Consider the following 20,716-nt stretch of genomic DNA (forward strand, 5'->3'; position numbering starts at 1 on the left):
CTATGTTAATGTTATTTGAGCACCGTCCCCATGCAGGCTTCAGTTAGTGTTGAAACGTGGATGAAAAGGGCACTGTTGCTGGTGCGAGAGTGAAATTGGTTGTAGCACGGGCACAAGGAACGAAAAAGAAAGTCTAAGACCAAAATGTGATAAAATAGTATTTATTTGCTGCATATTGACCAACTAGATATTGTATAAAAAAGCCTTGCAAATATGAAAAGACAATGACTTTTGGAGAATAGAAACTTGGTACATGTATTTCTGGCAATGCAATGCTTTTAAATTGACATATAGCCTACATATGCATACCCTCTCACCCCACAGAGGCAAATTTGACTCAGAATCAAATATATATAAAATGGGGACCAAAAGTCCAAGCATACTACCAATTCCTGGTTGTTTTCATTATTTATCAAGGAATTATGCAATTATGATACTCCGATTACACTTTATTCAATACATTATTGAGAAGAAGGGGAGCTTGTTAGGATGGCATTCCTCCCACAGTCGGCAGTCCTGAACCCAAAAGAACATCCATGGGAGCAGTTGAAGAGGGAAAAGGCCAAACACCAATCAACATCAAGAGATCATCTATGGGAAGAGCTGGGATGAAATGGAAGGTGAGCTTTTGCATAAGCTGGTAGAATCAAAGCCAAGCAGAGTGAAGGCTGTAATCAAGGTGAAAGGCAGACACAACAAGTACTAACAATAAATGCCTACACACTTTCTGATCTTATTAAACAAGACCAGGTCAAAATCTTGTATATGGCTGGACCAAACCGACCGGCCGACCAATGGTGTAACTTCATCACTCAGTGACTCAGTCACAGACATTCGCGTTTATAGGGCTGGCCCCGCTGTTGCGGTCCAGCCAAAAATAATGTATTCTTGAATAAGAAGTATAAACAGATTATCATAATTACATTTGCCCTTGATAAATCTCATTGTCATGTTCTTTTATATTTATTTACAGTATAAGACTTATAAGATACTAAGATAACATACACAAAAAAAGCACATAAAGCAATTTTGTACCATTACAAGGGTTATGGAAGAATCTGCAGAAAAAAAGCAGTGTGTGTCTGTTGGAACCTTCAAATCTAGTTTCATTAAGCGGAGATATTTTGAAGGTGTGCTCCATGAAACGACCACTGCTGCTGCTATTCCCTCCTTGCTAAATGGTACCTGACACAAAATTTCCATTGTTTCACTCTGAAGTGTGATCCATGACCTCCCAGGGTAGACTGTCCATACTACAGGAAGCAGATAAACGAAACTGTTCATCCCATGCTGATGATGTCACAGTTGAAGGGCTGATTTTAGAAGATTTATATAGACTCGGGCTGAGCTTGATACAAGTATGTGAGCAACACATTGTTTTATGTATGCGAGTGTAAGCGCGAGGAGGTGGACGGGTCAGCATGCAAATAAGTTATCATTTTCCATAAGTGTGTTTATCATTGTCACAGTTTTCATAAGCACTTAATGGGCAAGGGAAAATAAAAAAACACTGTCAAAGTCATATTTTCCCACTGGAGTACTAGTATAAGCCTTGCCTTGGGGGAGTAAATACATTTATACAGTTTTAAATGGTGGCTCCTCTTCATATGCCTTCCTTCCCACGGTGAGTCCAGTCCAGGATGGCGGTAATCCATCTGGCTTAACGGGAGCCCCCTCTTCACTGAGGGAGTCACAGTGAGTGAGGGCTGAGCCCCAAAAGGTGGCCGGAGTTGGCCTGGCTGTGTGTCCGTCCAGCCACCAGGAGCGCTGGGCCCTTAAGAGGAGCTGAACTTCTGGCTCGACCGGGAACTGGTCCAGTCCAGGCCATTCTCACGGCAGTACCCCTTCCAGCGAACCCCGGAGCCCCTCTCATCTATCGGGGAGAGATCCCTCGATTTCCTCTGGCACCAGCAGCACAGACAAGACTAGAGAAGAGAGGCCAAAGTTATAGTGTAAATCCATGGAATTCTTGTCCTAATTGACTTGTTGGATCTTTCCACGGATTTTTTCAATAGACACAGATGATAAATACAAAGATACTTCTGGTAATTTCACTTAATCAAATTGGGACTTTTCTCTCTGAACATAGCATTACTGGTAACAGTTCACAACACAAATCCTGCCAATTCTCTAAAAATGTGAAAATATTAAAAACTTACAATGAAAGACATTCTCCTTATGGGATGCTAGTTTAATGGCAGTGGAATAAAAATCCTGAAATTTTATATTAGTTTAATAAATTTCAAATATTTTTAAGGACTCACTTGACCTCTCTGATAATATCCAATTTCAAAAACCAGCCATAACATGTTGAGTTTTCCCTAGAAGAATGTGCTGTTTGTATATTACTTAAGAAGTATCTATTACAACCTCATGCTGGATACTGTGCTTTAATGACTGAATTAATGTCATACAAAAGGCTATAAAAAGTCTCTTCCCCCTTGTCTTACCTTGAAGCAGTTCTTAAACTTCTGACTGACAAAATAGAGTGCCACAGGGTTGATGCAGGAGTTAAGGGATGCCATGTTGATGCCAATGTAATCTATCACCAGTAGGAAACTTTGGAGAACAGAGAGAAGGGTTAGTAAGGTGTAGATGGATACTTATTCCCAGGCCCTGTACTCCAAATTCCACTGGGGTTTCTGGAGAAAAATGCATTGACAGCAATGCTATTCCACACATATCTGAATAACTTTCCCCAAATCCAGCCTGCTTTACATCAAGTCTGATATAGTATTTTTTTATGGAAAACACATCTGTATTTAAAACTATTCAGCACAAAACAAGAACAATTATTTTATTACTGCCCTTGAAAATAATTAGTGTTGCAGATACAGCATACATCCAAGTTATATGTAAATCCAATACTGGCCAAACAAATGCTTTCCCTGAACCAAGCAAAGGTGCCTTCTAAGAAAGCTTGGATAGATCCAGAGTTTGCATACTTACCTGAGGAGTTCACATCGGTTAGGGTCATTCTGGTCGTAGATGGTCTTTTTCAAAATACGGCTGAGGTGGAGGGGTAGCCAACAGAGAGCGAAGATCACCACCAGGCAGAAGACTGTTTTGGCCACTTCTCTACGCTGGTGAAAGGTACAATGGGACACGATGGTCAGTAAAAAGGTGAATGAGCTGAACTGCCCCAACCAGTCCACAAGTCAAAACTTCATGGCATGCCCTCTGGAACGTTCTTTCCTTATCCTGATCTGGATATTGAGATTTTAGTATCTTAAAGACCCACTTTCATTAAAATATTTTGTTAATAAGATTTGATGATGTATGGATTCAACATACTGTAACACATGTTTAAACAAGCGCAAGCAGCAGCAGCAAGTGGCTGCATCACAGAGCACATGAACTAACCAGTCCCTGCTACAGCAAATCTACAAGATTAAGATAATATAAACAACCCTCTTGAAAAAAAGTATCACTGTCTGAGTATTATATTTCAAGAATTTGGAGAGCTATTTGGAAATTTGGACATGGAACCTTTTCAATGACCAAAGAATGCCTTCCAGCCCCAAAGACCCAGTTGTGTCATAAAGGTAAATCCATAGTAAATTTTCGCCCTGACTGAGGCCACATTTCATTAGTCTGTTTATATTAAACTTACTAGATATGTGTTAAGGGGCTTCCTTATTTGCTTATGGGGATTGCAGTACCAGAGCTGTGAGCTGATTTATCTGTTTCACCATTATCAGCTCAAAAAGAAAGCTCCCAGGGAACAAATACATTTGAAGTTCTCGGCCTTTCAAAGAAGTCTTTTTGTGTGTGAACGTGTGTGTGTATGTATGTGTGTGAGCGCGTGTGTGCGTGTGTGCGCGCTCATCATGTGCATCCATCATAACCAAACCATTGTGAAATGAGGAACTGACTGGAAGCCAAAACCCTGAGCTCTCCAGTGCGGCTGGAAGGGGATGAAAAGACGTGCAGTTGATTAAGGCAATAATGTCTTGTAAATACTGGACAAAGAAAGAGACCTTTGCAGTAGTTGGGGCCCAAGTCAAACAGATAAAGGGAAATTCTATATCCAGGATGTGGCTTCTTATGATAGAAAAATATCCTAAATACTGTGAGGGTTTATCATGGGTACAATGGCTTATTTTTAAAAAGAAATTTAAAAAGTCCCAGAAGACTTCTAAGCTGGGAGTAGGCCCTATTTATCACTGTAATTTTGACAGTTTCCACTCTTGCAAGCCAGGGTCCTGTTTCTGTAAACTCCTATGACCTCTATCCTGATTCATCAAAAATGCTACACATTTACAGTACACGAAAAAGTGTTGCACTTCCTCACGCCATACGTTCCTTTTAACCCTTTGATGCACAACATGGGTCAAAAGTGACCCAGCTGAGTTTTTATTTTCTATATCTTTGCAAAAAAACAATTTCATCATTCAGTATTCCAGGTATTCCTCAATTAACTTGTTTTTGATCATCACAAATCCTTATTTAAAATTTTCCTTTCTTACTTTTTGAATAAAAATCATTTTTGTATCACTACCCTTCTAATGCACAACATGGGTCAAAAATGACCCGTATTCATTTCCTAACAAAAATAAACAAAAATCAACAAAATAAAATTCGAAATATAACAGTATATTGATGTGCATTTGAAAACATTCTTGTGCTTTTGATTTTCTTTATCCAGTGTGTTAGTATGGCTGGTCCCAGTCATTCCAGATTTACCAGATTTACTGCTAAAATGGTCATAGAGATGCTGCATGAAGAACAGGATGAGGAAGATGAGGAAGCAATTATTGGTCCTGATTCTGAGTCTGAAATCTCTGATGATGACCTAGACTTTGTGCCACAGGGTCAAGCTGGAGTTATGGGTGTGTCTTGGAATCCATCTCTCCTAAATGAAGAAGACTCCTTTGATGACATAGAAGACTCGTCTGATGAGTCCTCTGAAGAGGAAACTCAGACCCAGTCTAATAGATTGAGTAAAAAGGTCTTACTGGAATGAGCATCCCCCACTCAGGGCAGAACAAGAAGCCATAACATCCTGAGGAGCTGCCCAGGACCTGCACCCGGTTCAACAGCTGTTTCACCGAAAGATGCCTGGGATATGTCCATCAGTGACATAGCTCAGAATTTGGATTCAGTGGCAACATGACCATGGTGAGCTATGTGCCGAAGAAGGGAAAGGCTGTTGTCCTCCTGAGCACCATGCATGATGACAAAACAGTGGATGACAACAGTATGAAGAAGAAACCAGAAGTGATCCAGTACTATAACAAAGCAAAAGGAGGAGTGGACACAATGGATCAGATGGTTTGCACCTACTCATGTAAGCGGAGAACACGGAGGTGGCCCATGGTGCTCTGGCACAATGTGCTGGATGTTGCCACCCTCAATGCCTACACCAACTTCACTGCACAACACCCTGATTACATGGGTGGTGTGACGAATGCATGGCGGCTATTCATCAAGGAGCTGGGCAAAGAGCTTGTCATGCCACATATGAAGAGGGGCATTGAGGTCACACCCCTCCTCCAAAAGCATATCACAGAGGCAATGGTAAGATGTGGGATAAAAAACCGAAACGCAGCCACCACCCAGCCACAGGAGGACATCAGACAGGAGGACCAAGTGAAGAGGAAGAGGTGCAAGATCTGCCCAGCTGCCAAAGACAGAAAAGTCAGCAGCTGGTGTTTCCAGTGCACCAGGCCTGTGTGCAAGGAGCACAAACATGTAGTTGTCATTTGTGACATTTGTGACATTCACTACAGTACCACAACAGATACACTACAGTTCAATATCAGTGTTACCGGTTATCAGTGATATATGCATGTTATGTGTGACAAAGTGACAAATAAACATATTTGAAATATTAAATGTATTATTGTTTGGTCTAAGTCACTGCTAAAATAATTATTTTAACAAAATTATTATTATAGTATGTCTTTATATTTTTAAAATCACACTTGTATACATGGATCATTTTTGGTCCATGTGCGTAAACTTGATGTAGTAATACAAAAACTATTTTTTGTTCATAAAGTAAGAAAGGAAAAATAAAAATAATGATTTGTGGTAATCAAAAACATGATATTTAATGAATACTTGGAATATTAAATGATGAAATAAATTGATTTCAAAAGATATAGCAAAGAAACACTCAGCCATGCATGAAATAACATAGGAAATGAATACGGGTCATTTTTGACCCATGTTGTGCATTAGAAGGGGTTTGCATAGCTTGTGCATCAAAGGGTTAATTGGATTGGCCCAAGGGCCCTGTGCGTTTTGAACAAGAGAGAACGGGTGTATACCTGCTTCATGTGGTCATTGAGGGCAATGCGCATCCCTTTCTTGCGGCTCAGCATCTCGCAGGACATCAGGGTGTAGAAGACGCCTGTGCACGCCAACGGCAGGCAGAAGTAGAAGCCGAACAGCCACCAGTCCTTAGCGTCCTGATAAAACTGCAAAGTGAAACAAAGCTGCCACCCATGTACATAACTGCAGGACTTTCTAAACGTAGAACGTCTCAGAGTTCTGATGTAAAAAATACACTATCCTTTAATCTGCTGGGTGCACACTGAAGCAAGGTTATCCAGCTTGAAGAAAGATACAAAAACAGTACAGCAGTAGTAGTGGACATTCGAATCTATAGACCACTCCTTTGGCCCCTGCATCACACTGCTACTCTACATATTACACAACTTAATGTGTGACATCAAGGGTAGGTTTCAGAGAGAGAGAGAGAGAAAGAGAGACCATATGGCATGAGGCCAGTACCAGCTGCACATGAAGGGCACTCCTGTGGCAGCTGGTATGATGTGTTCCACAGGAGAGGAGGTACGTGTGTCTGGGCTTTCCCTGATCGTTGATGGTCACCAATGTCGATCCGACTGTGGTTCTCCAGGTTCATGGAGTTGTATCATTTGCTCATTTTCCAAGTGAAGCAATGTTGGCAAGAATTTTACTTCTTTCCTCTGACACACAACCAACTTAGTGAAACAAAAAGTAAACGTGAGCATGAATGTGTTTGCACATGTGTGAGTGCATGAGTATGTGTGTATGTGAGAGTCTGTGTCTGCATGTGTGTGTAACTGCATTTGGGTGGTTCCAGGCCCTACCTTCATGAAGGGCGTGTTCTGTTGAGGGTGCAGTAAGCATATGCGTAACTTGCTCCCACGGTATGACATCTCCATCATATCAAATGCCAGAACCTCAGGCACGGCCAGCACCACGGCAACCAGCCAGATCAGGATCACCTCTACAGTCTTCCACAGTGGAATGCCCATGCCCTTCACCCGGCTCCATGATGTCACCGCATGATACCTGCAATCAGGAAAGGGCAGGTCAGCATGCTGCTGCACCTAACCACTGTGCCCTACCCAGCATTTTACAGTATGGAAACATTTGCAATAAATGGCCATAAGGATATATAGCCTATAGTGTAGGACTCATATCAATGGAATCAAATTTTAATTGACTTCATCCATCCATCCATCCATCCATCCATCCATTCATCCTTTATGTAACATGCTTATTCCTGGTCAGGGTTGCAGGGGTTATATCCTATCCCAGCATGCACTGGGCAAAAGGCAGGGATACACCCTCTACATTGTTGCCAATCCAGCACAGGAGACACACACCATTCACTCACACACTCATTTCTACGGGCTATTTAGTGCTACAATATTATATATCAGAGAACTGGACTGTTGTCTTCCTATGTCTTCATAGTATGCAATCTTTGGTTGTTCTGAATGCTTAAAATTCCTTCGGAATTCCTCCAAAACTATATATATTTTGGTGGTTTGTGCTTTCTGTTTCAGTATATTCCTTTAAACCCTGAATCTGTTTGCCGGATCTGATGCTATCCACTTGTTAAATGCATCTCTCATATTTGGAGTTGTAATCTATCAATGATGTCTCAGTTCCAGGCGTGATGATGACGATGGTTTGAGAATTTTCTTACCGGTCGATACTTAAGGCACACAGGCTCAGCACAGTGATGCCTACTGAAGCTTTCTGGATGAAGGGCACCAGCTTACAAACATGGACCCCGAACGGCCAGTCCTCTGCCAGTAGCTAGGGGCAGGAGAGAGGTGACATCAAGACAATGCCAAAAAGCTAATGGATCAAGAGGTGTGGACCTAAGCTCTTAATCAATTAATTGGTTCTAAGGCTAATATCATGTGCACAACGGTAACTCTCCAAGAATATGATAGCAAACACATAGGTAATGTGCAGACAAATAATCAGTTTTCCCCTAGAAAAGCACACGACAGATGGTCAGTTTGTCTTGGAAGCCTAAAGCCAAGTAGAGTCTAAGCCAAATCCATCCAGAGGATAACATAATAGATTTATTTTGAAATGTAGTTGTGAATTTTCACTCAGCGACTAGAAAATCAGAGTGTCTGTCAAACAAGCAAATAAATGTCTAAATAAACAAGTAGATATTTAAGTAATTAACGTAAGCCCACAGTATACACCACTCCAGCTCAGCAGGGTTCCACTTTTATGTGTTCAGCATGGAAGAAACATCTGGTTATTTTGTCAAAGACATGGTTTGTTTCCTGTTGTATTTTTTCTCCTTGTGACTCTCAATTTACGTGCAAGTGCCTGCCAGGCAGAATGTGCTCATATAAAACTGAATTCAGATGCTTGTGGTCATCACATTGGGACCTGCCCTGCTGGTCGAACTGTGTGTCTGCCCTGGGGAGGGGGGGGGGGGGGTGTTGTTCAGACAGTGGGACAGAGGGACAATGCGCAGCAGGATGTGGGGGGGGGATTCCCCACAGCAGCATGACACAGACACTGGACAGACACTCTTTCATTAAAATAATCACTTAAAAGACTAGTTTTGTTGTTGCAGTGCTTCAGTGCATATGAGCGATGCTGTCCAGTAGCTTGCCTGTTCGTTAGAATGAAACCTCTTATGACTATTTTTCCTGAGATTATGCATGCCAGCTCATAGGACATCAGTCTGATATAGGGCTATCGGTCTGACTGCCCTGTAACTGGAGGCAGCAGCAGTATATAGACAGTCCTATCACAGCTCCTAGCACTAGAGAGGAGGTGAAGGCAGATTGGCTCTACCCATTCTGTTTCTCAGCAAGAGACCCTATTTGACTGAGCTGCAGGGAACAGAGGCTGGGGATCAGGCATCCACTCAATCAAATGGCCAGCAGGTCCACCATCCAGACAGCAGCCAGAGTTCGGAGCTCTGCCTCTGGAACTTTCCCAGGCCAATATGCATCTAATATCCAACACACAGGAGCAGCACAGAACTCATCAAAACTTTTCTGGAACTTACCAAAGCAGCTTCTGCCTGCTGTACCGTATTAAGGCCTTTGCCACACTGAAATCCATTTAACCCTTTGAAGAGTAGACTTTTGGAATATTCTTTTCAAAATTCTAAGTCAGTGTTATAGAACTCCATTGCTTTCAGTAACCATTAGTGATTCTTACATCAGCATTAGAATATTCACTTAAGAATATTATAATCACATATTTGTGATCTTACACCTCAAAAGGTTTAAAAGACAACAGAATAGTCGTGATCATGATGAGGAGAGACTGACAGGTTTCAGGCTGTGACCCTTCCCTCTGCCCCAGCTCTGCCAGACATATGGGCTCACCTTGAAGACATTGATGGGTATGGCAATGAGGATGTACAGCAGATCCCCCAGGGCCAGGCTGGCTATGAGCACGTTGGGACCATTCCTCATGCACTTGTTCTTGTAGATAATGCGCAGCAGGGTGGAGTTCCCGATGATGCCCACCACGAATATCAGGCAGGACACTACCGTGTTGATGTACTTGAAGGCTTCCTTGATCTCGATGGGCTTGACGCACATGGGTGGGAAGGGGCCCCGGGGTGGGGCCAGCCTGGTTGGGAGGTTCTCGGGGGCGGAGCTGTTCCCTGCTGGGGCGACTCCTCCGATGGGAGCCTCCAGGGTGCTCCTCTGGGTGCTGTCCCGAGTGAAGCGTGTGGCCCCTGCACAGGTAGCGAAGAGCAGGACCAGCAGCACCTGAGACTTCATTCTGCTCAGCCAAGGAGGGGAAGACCTACCCACAGTCACTTCTTACTGATCTGTAGACAAAGCAAAACAGTAACGTGGTCTTACTGAACAATTTATACAGCTGATGCAATTACTTACTGGCATGGCACATTTACTTTTAATGATCTATCCATTTATTACGTATTTCACTCAGACCAACTTACAGTCAAGCATAAGTGCATTACTGATACTAAAATATTAATACAACCTCACAGTAAAAGAGCTCATTTAATTACAAAAAAATGCCAGGAAGGAGGTGGTTGAAGATCAGTGAATCTAGCAGAGGAGAGAGAAGTGAGTCTGGTTTGATGGGCCCAAGATGCAGTTTGAAAAGGTGGGACTTAAGTCAATGTCAACACATGTGTGACTCTCCTCTTCAATCTGTCCATCACCAATTAAAGTAGCATCTTTTTACATAGAGAACCTGGCCCATTTGACACCGTCAAATGACAAGCTGTACACCCCAACTTATACCCTCTCCTGACCACTGAGTTTGTTGCCACCAATGGACAGACCTATCATCATATAGCCTACCCTTATCCTGCCCTGCCAACCCCTTTTATGAATCTCTCTTGCAGTGCTGTCCTAAGTGGAATCTGGTGCACCTGAAAGTCACACCAGTACTTTTTCTGGAGTGCTGATAGTGCTTTTATGGAGCTGTAGCTCCAGAACATTCCACATTGAAATAACTGGTCATCTAGTTTATCATCTAATGCTCATTGCTCTGATAAGCAGATTTATTAACATTAGTAAATAAATGTGTTTTTACTACACATTTTTACAAGTTAAGCTGTACTAACTAGGAGAACTCAAAGTAATTTAGGTGAATTATTTCTAAACTAAATCAAACTTCACTGCAGTCTTTTCAGTATTGGCTTAATATAGGACTCCACTTAGCCATACTTACAGCGACACAAATGCAAATTATACAGTATAACTTCACTGCAGAAATATGTGGAATTACTTTCAGAGAGAATCAATGTGTCCTGTCTTTAAGCTTTAACAGACAGTAAATAGTATTCTCACGTGCTGTTAGTTTGAAGAGAGTTAGATTTTCCGTATAATCACTCCTTTTCTCTTCCATGTCGGATACATGCTAGTCTGCCTGTAGGGACTGGGTGTGTTAATGGATTGCTCTCATGATGATGGTCATGAGATACACATTGTTTGTCTGAAGTTCCCGAGGCTCTCTTTGGAGGGTTATCAGCGGTCACATGCTTGCTCTTTGCTTTGAATTCAATAGCTTGCTCTTTGCTTTGAATTGAATAGCTGGCCACTGATCTGATCACTGACATATTCTCCGCAGCAGAAACACAAACTCTGCTGGGCATCTAGAAATATAATGCTTAGGATAAGGATTTTTTTTTTTTGCTGTGGAAAGCAGGGAGGCACACTATGATACAGGAAGATCTCACCGTTTCATATCATTAAAAAGCACCACAGGCTATATCCTGCTTATCAAAGACCAACAGAACTGGTCCCCTGGTAAATTTGTTCTGTGTCTTGTCCATTCTATCAAAAAAGTGTGTGAAAACAATACTATCAGCAGCCACCTGGCTGCCAGACCCACTGCACTCAGGCTCTGTCTTTCAGTCAGGGGTGTTTCCAGCTCCAGAAAAGCTGATTCTACACAATTTCCTCCTTCTCCACCCTCACACCAAAGGGACTGATGGAGCCCCTAGCTTCCTGCTATGGTACCTCTCTGATACCTGAGCAAACTTCCACCAAATGAAACTACTCACCCCTCAAAACATAAAACTGTTGAAGAAACATTGTGTATGTAACAAGTATGTTGCTTTCCAAAATGTTTGAGGCGTTCAACAGTCATTTCCTATTGTTGTCTTTATAAATGTTTTTAATATGTTATTTATTTTTCTTCATTTTTCTGTTTAAGACTACATTACCAACATATTGTACATAAATTGCCTATAAATCTTCTTTCCATAAGCTGTGCAAAGGCTGTATAATTGGAGAGCTAGATTGATAAATCGATAAGTAATTGGTTTCCTTGTACACATTTTTAACAACAAAAAAAAAGATTATTTCAGACCGCAGACCCTAACTGAAATGTTAACCATCTTCATCGGGCTATTTCCATCAGTTATGCACAGTTGAAATCCAGAAAGTCTGCAATGCCAGCAGTCTTCTGTTGGAAGTGGAAAAAAGTCCATTTGGACATGCTGCAGTCTTTCCCTTCACAGTACTGTCTGAATTTGTAGTTTCATCATGAAACTGGAAACGTTCAAAGCAAGCATGTGAGTAATGATAATTCATATAAGGGATCATTATTGGATTGCTTGGTAGGCTATGGTGATTTTTTAAATATCGATAAAGATTTTTTGCTTGGAATTTTTTAATCCAAAAGAAATGTTCTTTATAGAAAATATAAATACATACCCCCTCCCCAGCAATCCTACAATACACAGAGTTTTGTCTGGATAGGGTAAAATATCACAATATGCTTACAGTGTAACAAGTGATGGGTGTTGAGTTCTGGCAATTATGTTGAGGGGAGGGGGGTGTGATTTGCACAGGCTTGAGTAAGAGAGGAGAAGAAGAATTTTAAGACAGCAATGGCAGATGGACATTCAGGTTTCTATAAACTGAAATTATGAAACAGAGCAAAAGCCTCATATGAATTACATTTACTAGGCAATTTTTAAAAGAAAAAATGACAAACCACATTTAAATTGATCTGCGGCATTGCTCGTTCTCCAATAATCTCCTCAGTTTAACTTTATAATCAGTTCTGTTGTGTCGGCCGAATACCTATATAACATTGTTTTTCTCAATTCAGGCAATCACAAGTCAGTGTTGCATTTGAATAGTTCTTGCGTAATGCTCTCAGTGCAAACGATGCAAAATGAACATCAAACATTTGTTTCACATAAGGCTAATTTGTTCCTGTTCTTTTTACGACAAATGAATGGACAATAGGGGTCAGAGTCGGGGACACATGCCAGGAAAGCGGTTAATTTGTCACGCTGACCTCGGTCTCTGGCCTAACGCTGTGGAGGTCAGTGCCCAACTAGAGTGTAATAACTGGGACAGGGGCAGGACACAGACATCCTGTGTGCTGGAGTCCACTGCACCATGGGAAACAACAGCAGCCCTGCAGGGCCTGGGCAGGTGTGACATCATTTATCGATTCATCAAGTAGTCCTCACATAGCCTCAGGAAAATGTTCCCCTTCAATTTTACTATTGTTCGAGTAGTCTGAATATCATTGGCTGGAGACAAGTTCAGCAGGGGGTGAAGATGTCCTAAAATTGAACCAATCATCTTCAAAGCAAAGTGATCCAGGGGAGACAAATTATTTGAAACAATCAGTCTATGCTCTCGTTCAAATGCATAGTGCAGGGGAGTTCTTAAGTCATGCGATACAAACAAATAGCTCTCTGTCCTGGGTCTTCAAGTTAATGTGTCATAACGAAATGACCATTTTAAAGCATCCAGTCCGATATCAACGCAAACGGAATGTCGTGAATTTTATTTTGTTGGATGAATTTATAGCACGTTTAATTATGCTGAATATAATACGCTAAAGTATAGAGTGCTTATCAATTTGTGACGGATATAAAGTTTTATGAATTTAAAAATTCATTTTTTTTTAAGTTTAATGTGTTTCACGGAATTCCAGTTTACAGTGCACCCAGCATAATCTTGTGATAAGTTTCCACATGTATATGTGTGCATTGCTCTTTCATCGCTGAGGCAAACAGGGGAAGGTCAAAATCGCTATCTGACAAACATGAAGCTAAAATTTGATTGGTTCACCTGCGGTTAGAGGGGCAGCTGACCTGTTGGCAGGACCTTTCCTTTGGGTATAGATTAATGTGTAAACGCTTGCAAACCCTTTCGTCACATGAAAAAAATGCTTTTTCCAGCCTCACCACATTACTGGAGCTGCCTTTCATGGAGTGTTGCTTTCTGGGACAGTGGTGGTGTGAGGAGGGAAACCAATCCCAATGGGGCGGATGGGGGTAAAAACCGCTAACGTTATTTCACAGCGGTTTGAACATGCTCTGGCTATGGTATGGACTATATAATCCTCTATATACCACAGAGTTTTAGTTGCCTCCCCATTTAGTGTATAGCCATGAAAAACTGCAGGAGTCTACAGTAGTCTGAATGAGGATAAATGAACACTGCTTGCAATCAACAGAGCAATTACTGTGTAACAGCAAGGCTGTAGGAGGAAGCTCTGTTCTGCGTAAAATGTTATGAACTTTAATTCAGTCCGACATCATTAAACCACTGCACAGTTTTGTCCCACTCATCATGTAGCAAAACCACAATCTGATTCATCATTTAGTTTTCTCAGACACTACTGTGACATGTTTCATTCCCTTTTTTCTTTTCTTGAAATAAGGCAACTGGAAAGTCTTCATTTCATGGTTTTGCACTGCTTGGGTTAACAAGCTGTAACTAATATAACTGACTTTCTTCTAACACAGTCTTGAAGCTTTCCACATTCCAACCCATCACCTAATTTACACATTAACAGTCTGATTAATAATGGCTGCCTCTGGCTCTTTTCTGGGGGGTAGGGAAGGGGAACTGAAATATTCTTTAATGTTACTTCTATCACCATTTGCGCCTGGAGATGTTCAGACCCATCACAAACAACTGATGCTGCATGGTAATAGAAGGAGTAGTGTCACGTTGAAAAGACCCTGCCAAATTATCTATAAAGCTATGGACGGCTTATTTGCAACCTGGCTTATTTAAAATAATAAAAACTCTCAAACTGTCAAGATTAAAGAACTGTAAAACTTCATTTTATTATTTTTCAAAACTATGCTGTTATGTGTAAATCTGTAATACACCAGACGCCAAAGGCATGTTCTAAAGACAAGTCGATCTACCAGACTTTAAAAATGCTCTTCTTTGTTTCACATCTGCTAAATCTAAATGGCTCTGTGAAAACTCTTGAAGCTCTGACATGCAGATACAAATCTTCAGTGACTGTGAAATGACTTTGACTATGGTGTCTGATTATGCTTGGGTCATAAGCCACAATACTCAGACAAAAAATGTAGTAGTTCAGACTGTGACTTTATAATCATTGTAATGAGCAAAAATCTAATGAAATTCAAAATCCAAGAGTTGAATCCTTGCATCCTGTGATATAGCAGCCCAATAATATGCATCAATAGAAGAAATGTTCCTATTTATTAAACCTGGGTTCAAAACCAGACCACACTAAAAGTCAGAGCAAATATAAAATGGCAGTATCATTTCTGTGTTCTTTGGGTCAAGTAGTTTTAATAGATGTACCCAACTGTTAATATTTAAAATGAAAAGACTCAGAAGATTTTGTTGTGATCTTACTAGCTCACATTGTTTAATATTTTACATTGTTATCTTACACCACCAGTGTACTCAAGTAGATCTTAGTAACGGATTAAATTTTGTTCTTTTTTTTTTTTAGTATGGGTGGATATGTGTCATTCAATGGCAGGAAATTAACTGCATATATGTTGGCAGAGAATCTTGGTAAGTTTTTTTTTTCTTCTTCTTCTTAATTTAATCTTAATTCAAATAAAGGTTTGTTCTCTACCTCCCCCGTAAGTGATCTTAGCCATAAACATCACAAACTTTTTTATGATAGGCCTATTCTATTGCCATAGACCATATAACTAAACAACAACAACAACAACAACAATAATAATAATAATAATAGTAACAATAATATTTTTTTCAGCAATTCTGAGAATGCGCTGAATGCTGAATGTAAGACAAATTCTAGACATCTTAGTAATGTGATTATCTGAATGTTAATATGCAGCGCTGTGCCATTAACACAGTTTAAAACTTACAATTTCAATAGTAAGAGGTATTGATAGATTCTGTGATATGCTGTAATTTGGAATTACAGCATATGCAATTTGGCAGTACAAATTACATTACATTACATTAGAGGCATTCAGCAGACGCTCTTATCCAGAACGATTTACACAACTTTTTTTATTAAAAAAAAAAAAATGCCGGTTTATAGTAAAAAGTCAACTTTTTCAACTTTGTATAGTCCCCAGCTAGGTTACTACATCGACTCGTTAATTAATAAAAAATATTTATATTGTAAATATGTATAGCCTACTTGGTCAAAACGAGTTCAAAAATCAGAAGAAATCCTGACAAATACAAATCTCTATAATTATAAATAATTTCATATATTAAGAGGTCTGCATAATTTATCTTAAGATGATGCATTTTGTGTCTTCTGTATCACGAGATCAACTGTAAATTACGGTAGTTTATTGAATATTGCATGCCCCGTAGTGCAGTAGCTCCACCGCATTTTCATTTTTCTTATATACTTTTAAATGACATTTAAAAACATGCCAATTTTTTTAAAGTTTATTTTGAGCCTCACTTATCTTTTGTTTTCAAATTACGAGACTTTTGGGTTCGCTTAAAAATCAGTCTCTTACCTTCAGTGCTCTTTATTTCGCTGTTGATCTTTTCTTCGTTTATCCCCTGAATAACGGTAGGCTATGTATTCCTGTGGTTCAGCGAATCCCTTACTTTCTCAGCCTCAAGTAGTTTGACCGCTTCACTCACAAATTTATATTGCGGTCATTTGTTTATGTTCGGGTTTCTCTTAAGCTCCACCACGCGCACTGAAGCTCGGTCTGATGGAGAGCATTTCGCTCCGTTGCGCTCTGATCCGCTGAGGGGACAGTGTCGAGCTTTATAGTGAGGCTGTCGGTGCCTTCGCTATCCCGCGAGGTCCCTGTTGAGACGACCAATAAGCGCCACAGGCGAATTGTTAGATCTGAGGCGCATGTTCAGAGAACTGTACACAAAGCGGGAGAACTAGGAGGATTTAGTATCCACAAAACCTTGGGGTGAAAAGGACAACCAGAATTTAAAAAATGTGTGACGCACTGAATGCCCATTTAAACTCTTTTCTTCTCATAAACATATTTGCAGAATTGCATATAATTTAGCATGGCATTCCTACAGCATTTATAAATAAAGTGCATATGCAGTACATTTATCTGAAGCCTACAATGATCGCACTATGCTTTCGAATTGGTTACCTTGACAAGAATCAAATAATGATTACAATCCTGGTGGAAAGCTGGACAGATGGTGTATTAATTAGTTTTATTTTGATAAACTATTCTTTGCTGCAGAGCAAATTTTCTGTTTTGGTGTTAAGACTTGCTATACAGCACCACATAAGAGACATAAAGCCTTAATGAGTGCTGAATATCACCTTAGGTATTCCATTGATGACTAAATTCTATCAGTCTTAAGACCCTTGGGGTGTTCTTGAAATTGAGCAACGTATTCCCAATTTATGTTTTTGCATGATATTCTTAGCCGATTATGAACGCACACAATGAAATGCTCATCTAGGCTACGTGTGAAAAACTGGCCAAGCTGGGGTCATTGCTCGTCGGGCTCAATCAACTTTTATCTTGCGTCTTTTCCCTTCATTCTGTTTATCTCTGTGGTAAAACTGTAGCTCTTATCACAAACGTCTGGGTTGCGTCTGTCTGTCTCTAAGCTAACCTTGTTTAAACTGAGTTCCTGGTTTTGCACACAGGCAAAAACAATATTCTCTTTTCACTCCCTCTGAAATATTTATCCCAGGATGTAAGAATTGTAAAGAGTTGTTATTTGTTTTTGTGCATTGTGTTGCTCCAGAGTATTGAGGCTGTTCTTTATAAATTAGCTAATGTTATGAGTGTGTGAGGATGTATTTTAGAAGGCCTACTGATGCCGTGAGTGGCTAAATTAAAGAAATATCAAAGGTCTCTCTCTCTCTCTCTCTCTCTCTCTCTCTCTCTCTTTCAGGCTAGTAAGTTGTCTGCACCCTGTTTGTAACGTTTAAAGTTTCTAGAAAGTGTTCCTCTGCAAGCACTTGTACTTGTGTCCCCTCACTAGCCAGGCCTACAGCACAGCACACTGGCTGTGTATGCTGCTGCAGCTACAGTGTCCTTGCATCTTAGAGACATACATGTTTGGCCTGCTGAACATGTTCCTTTCTGGCTTCCTGCAGCAGTGACTAGGACAGGACGTGCAAAAACTCAATCCCACTATTTGCTTCCTACTGTTGGAAACCATTTATAGCTGATCCTTTGTCATAAACAACACGCTATTGTCACTTTCCATAGCATTTTTGGGTCCAGGTAATATAAACATCTGTCGTTAGAAATAAAAAAGTACATAAATTAGCAATAATTTATCTCTGGTGGATTATGACAGATAGTGATTGTTTATAGTAATCTTTTTTCACAGACAAATTTATGAATATTTCTATTTTTTGGTTTGAAACAGGATTTGAACTAGCATTTGCCCGACTACACAGCTGGGCTGATTCTCCAGACCTGAAACAGCTCATCATTGGATAAGGGCCAATAGAATGCCGGACTTCATCAGCATTGCCCAAACAGACGTCAGTGATGAAAGACATGTGCACGCACGCACGCCCCAGCCAGAAGACTCAGAACGGCCAAGACGCAGGATATGAAACTCTCAGTGGCGCAGATGATTACATCATACATACAGACCAACAGACAATGTAGGCCTTGCCTGCTGCTATGACTAATTTGCTATTATTTATCTTGATAGTGACTACTACTACAACTACATTATTATTATTATTATTATTATTATTATTATTATTATTATCAGGGAGTCCTAATCTTTCTGTTGAGGCTGAGGGTTTGACTTTCTGTTCTGTGTGGAATAAATGACCAGGATTCCAATGGTACCAGAAGAAAACAAAGCATTGCACATGTTCAAGAACTTGGCAAACTAAAACAACAAATATTTTCTCTTAACATAATTCCTTAAAGGGTCATGTTGAAGAATCTGGTAATGATGTGTTAATTAATTGGTTGAGCAGGTATTCCTCAGTTGAGGGGGAAGAACTTTGAATAAATTGAGCAAGGAGATGCAGGAGCTGACATAGAAAGGATAAAACTAAATCAAGAGCAGTTCATTTTAGAGAGAAGAACAAGACTGAGCGAAGAGTGAACAGTGATCACTAACTTGCTGATTAACAAATACAAAGCCACACTGTCATAAAATAGACACATGATAAACTATTTCAGTAATGAGGGTTAAACTGCTTATTGAGGCAGGCCAAGATTTTACAAATAAATTTTTCATGTCTTGTAGAAAACTGAAACAAATCCTCTCATATGTCGATGTCAGATCAAATCAGGCCATTTCTTTAGCGAAAGCAATGACTTCAGGCGGTCTATTAAGATACTGTAATACACTGGCTTGCAACTCTTTTCTAAAAAGAAATCATAATCGCTCTTGAAGCAGAAATAGCGTAAATATTATGAATCAAAGGCACAGTTCCAGAATAAATGTTTGAAGATACAGTATGTCCAGACCATCATTAAGCATCAGCTGTGGATGGACTATAATGAATTAGTGAGTAGTGAGTTCCAATGGATAGGATGTTATTGGGATATCTCATCTTTACTGGCGTTATATGAACATTTTTCCATAATAATAGAAGGTTTTGCACACCTTCATCCTATGGTGCTTCCCACTGTAGGAGAAAGTCTATATAAGAAGCCCATTACATGCTTTAATTCTGTAACCAGCTGACAACAGTCAGGGATTTGGAAAGTGTGGGAGGGGAGGACTGTGGTTCGAGATTTCATCAGTGCAAACGCAGAGAGGGAGAGGGACAGCACAACTGACAGGGAGGTTGTTGCGGCTGAACAGCTGTTCAGACTTGCTCTCAGGATCGATGTTTGTTGATGTTTGCTGGGACCCTGAAACACCTTTGCTCATGCTGCCAGGAGACAGGAAAGTTTAGCACACACTGCCAGCTCTGCAGACAAATGACTGGATATGTGAAAGTGTGTGTGTGTGGGTGCATGCGTGTGTGCGTGTCTGTGTGCATGTGTGCGTGTGCGTGTCTGTGTGCTTGCGTACATGTGTGTGTGTGTGTGTGTGTGTGTTTGTGGGCTTGTATATGTTTTATGTACATGTAAATGCTTTTTTATATTGTAGGAATAAGGCAGATATCTTATTTCCATCTTTGAACCCATAGCCCACTGGCTCACAGCCTGAAGCTCCAGGACACAATTATGCAGGACTCCCACTCTGCAAACTCTGTCCTCCTTTCCCACTTGGCAATTACTCTCACTCGTAATTAATAATAGAATTGCAACATAGCGTGAAAAAAACCATAGAGAATAAGCAAATGATTGTTAATACAAGTGATATTCTCGGTAATAACCTATGCTTCATGACAGCCTTAAGCCCAAACAAGCAGCCCAGTTCCCCTTGCCAAAGCTGTCCCTCTATGTCTGCCTGTAGAAGCAATTGGAATTCCTCAACAAAATGTAAAATGCTCATCATTTCATCATGAGGTAGGGTACATGCACACTAATGGCACAGTCTTTTTATACATTCATTGATTTTCATTATCAGTCACATGTTACAGGAATTTAACCATGCAAATTGCAACCAAATAAAGAGACAAACATGCTTCTGATTATTTAAAGAAAGAGTGTCAAACTGAATCCGAAGGGGCCTGCAATGTCTGTGGGTTTTTGTGGTTTCCTTTCAATCAGCTGCTAATTAAGGCCTTCAGAACAAGATGTGTGGATTCCTCAGCCAGTCAATGACTTAAATGAACCACTGGTGCTGAGAACATCCCGAAAACCAGCAGACACTGCAGACTGGAGTTTGACATCCGTGATTCAAAG

At 40.4% G+C, this 20,716-nt stretch overlaps 1 protein-coding gene across 1 annotated transcript; it reads right to left on the minus strand.

Moving 5' to 3' along the window:
• Positions 1-145: 145 nt before the first annotated feature.
• LOC118223900 (endothelin receptor type B-like) lies at positions 146-16,714 on the minus strand. Its single transcript, XM_035410959.1, has 8 exons — positions 16,457-16,714; positions 9,597-10,051; positions 7,931-8,043; positions 7,083-7,287; positions 6,276-6,425; positions 2,950-3,083; positions 2,451-2,559; positions 146-1,925 (listed from the first exon to the last, which is right to left on the minus strand). Exons 2-8 carry the CDS (start codon positions 9,999-10,001, stop codon positions 1,776-1,778), a joined length of 1,266 nt encoding a protein of 421 aa, XP_035266850.1. The 5' UTR covers positions 10,002-10,051; positions 16,457-16,714; the 3' UTR covers positions 146-1,775.
• Between the last annotated feature and the right edge of the window lie 4,002 nt (positions 16,715-20,716).

Source organism: Anguilla anguilla, chromosome 3 (assembly GCF_013347855.1).
Source record: "Anguilla anguilla isolate fAngAng1 chromosome 3, fAngAng1.pri, whole genome shotgun sequence".
NCBI lineage: Eukaryota > Metazoa > Chordata > Actinopteri > Anguilliformes > Anguillidae > Anguilla > Anguilla anguilla.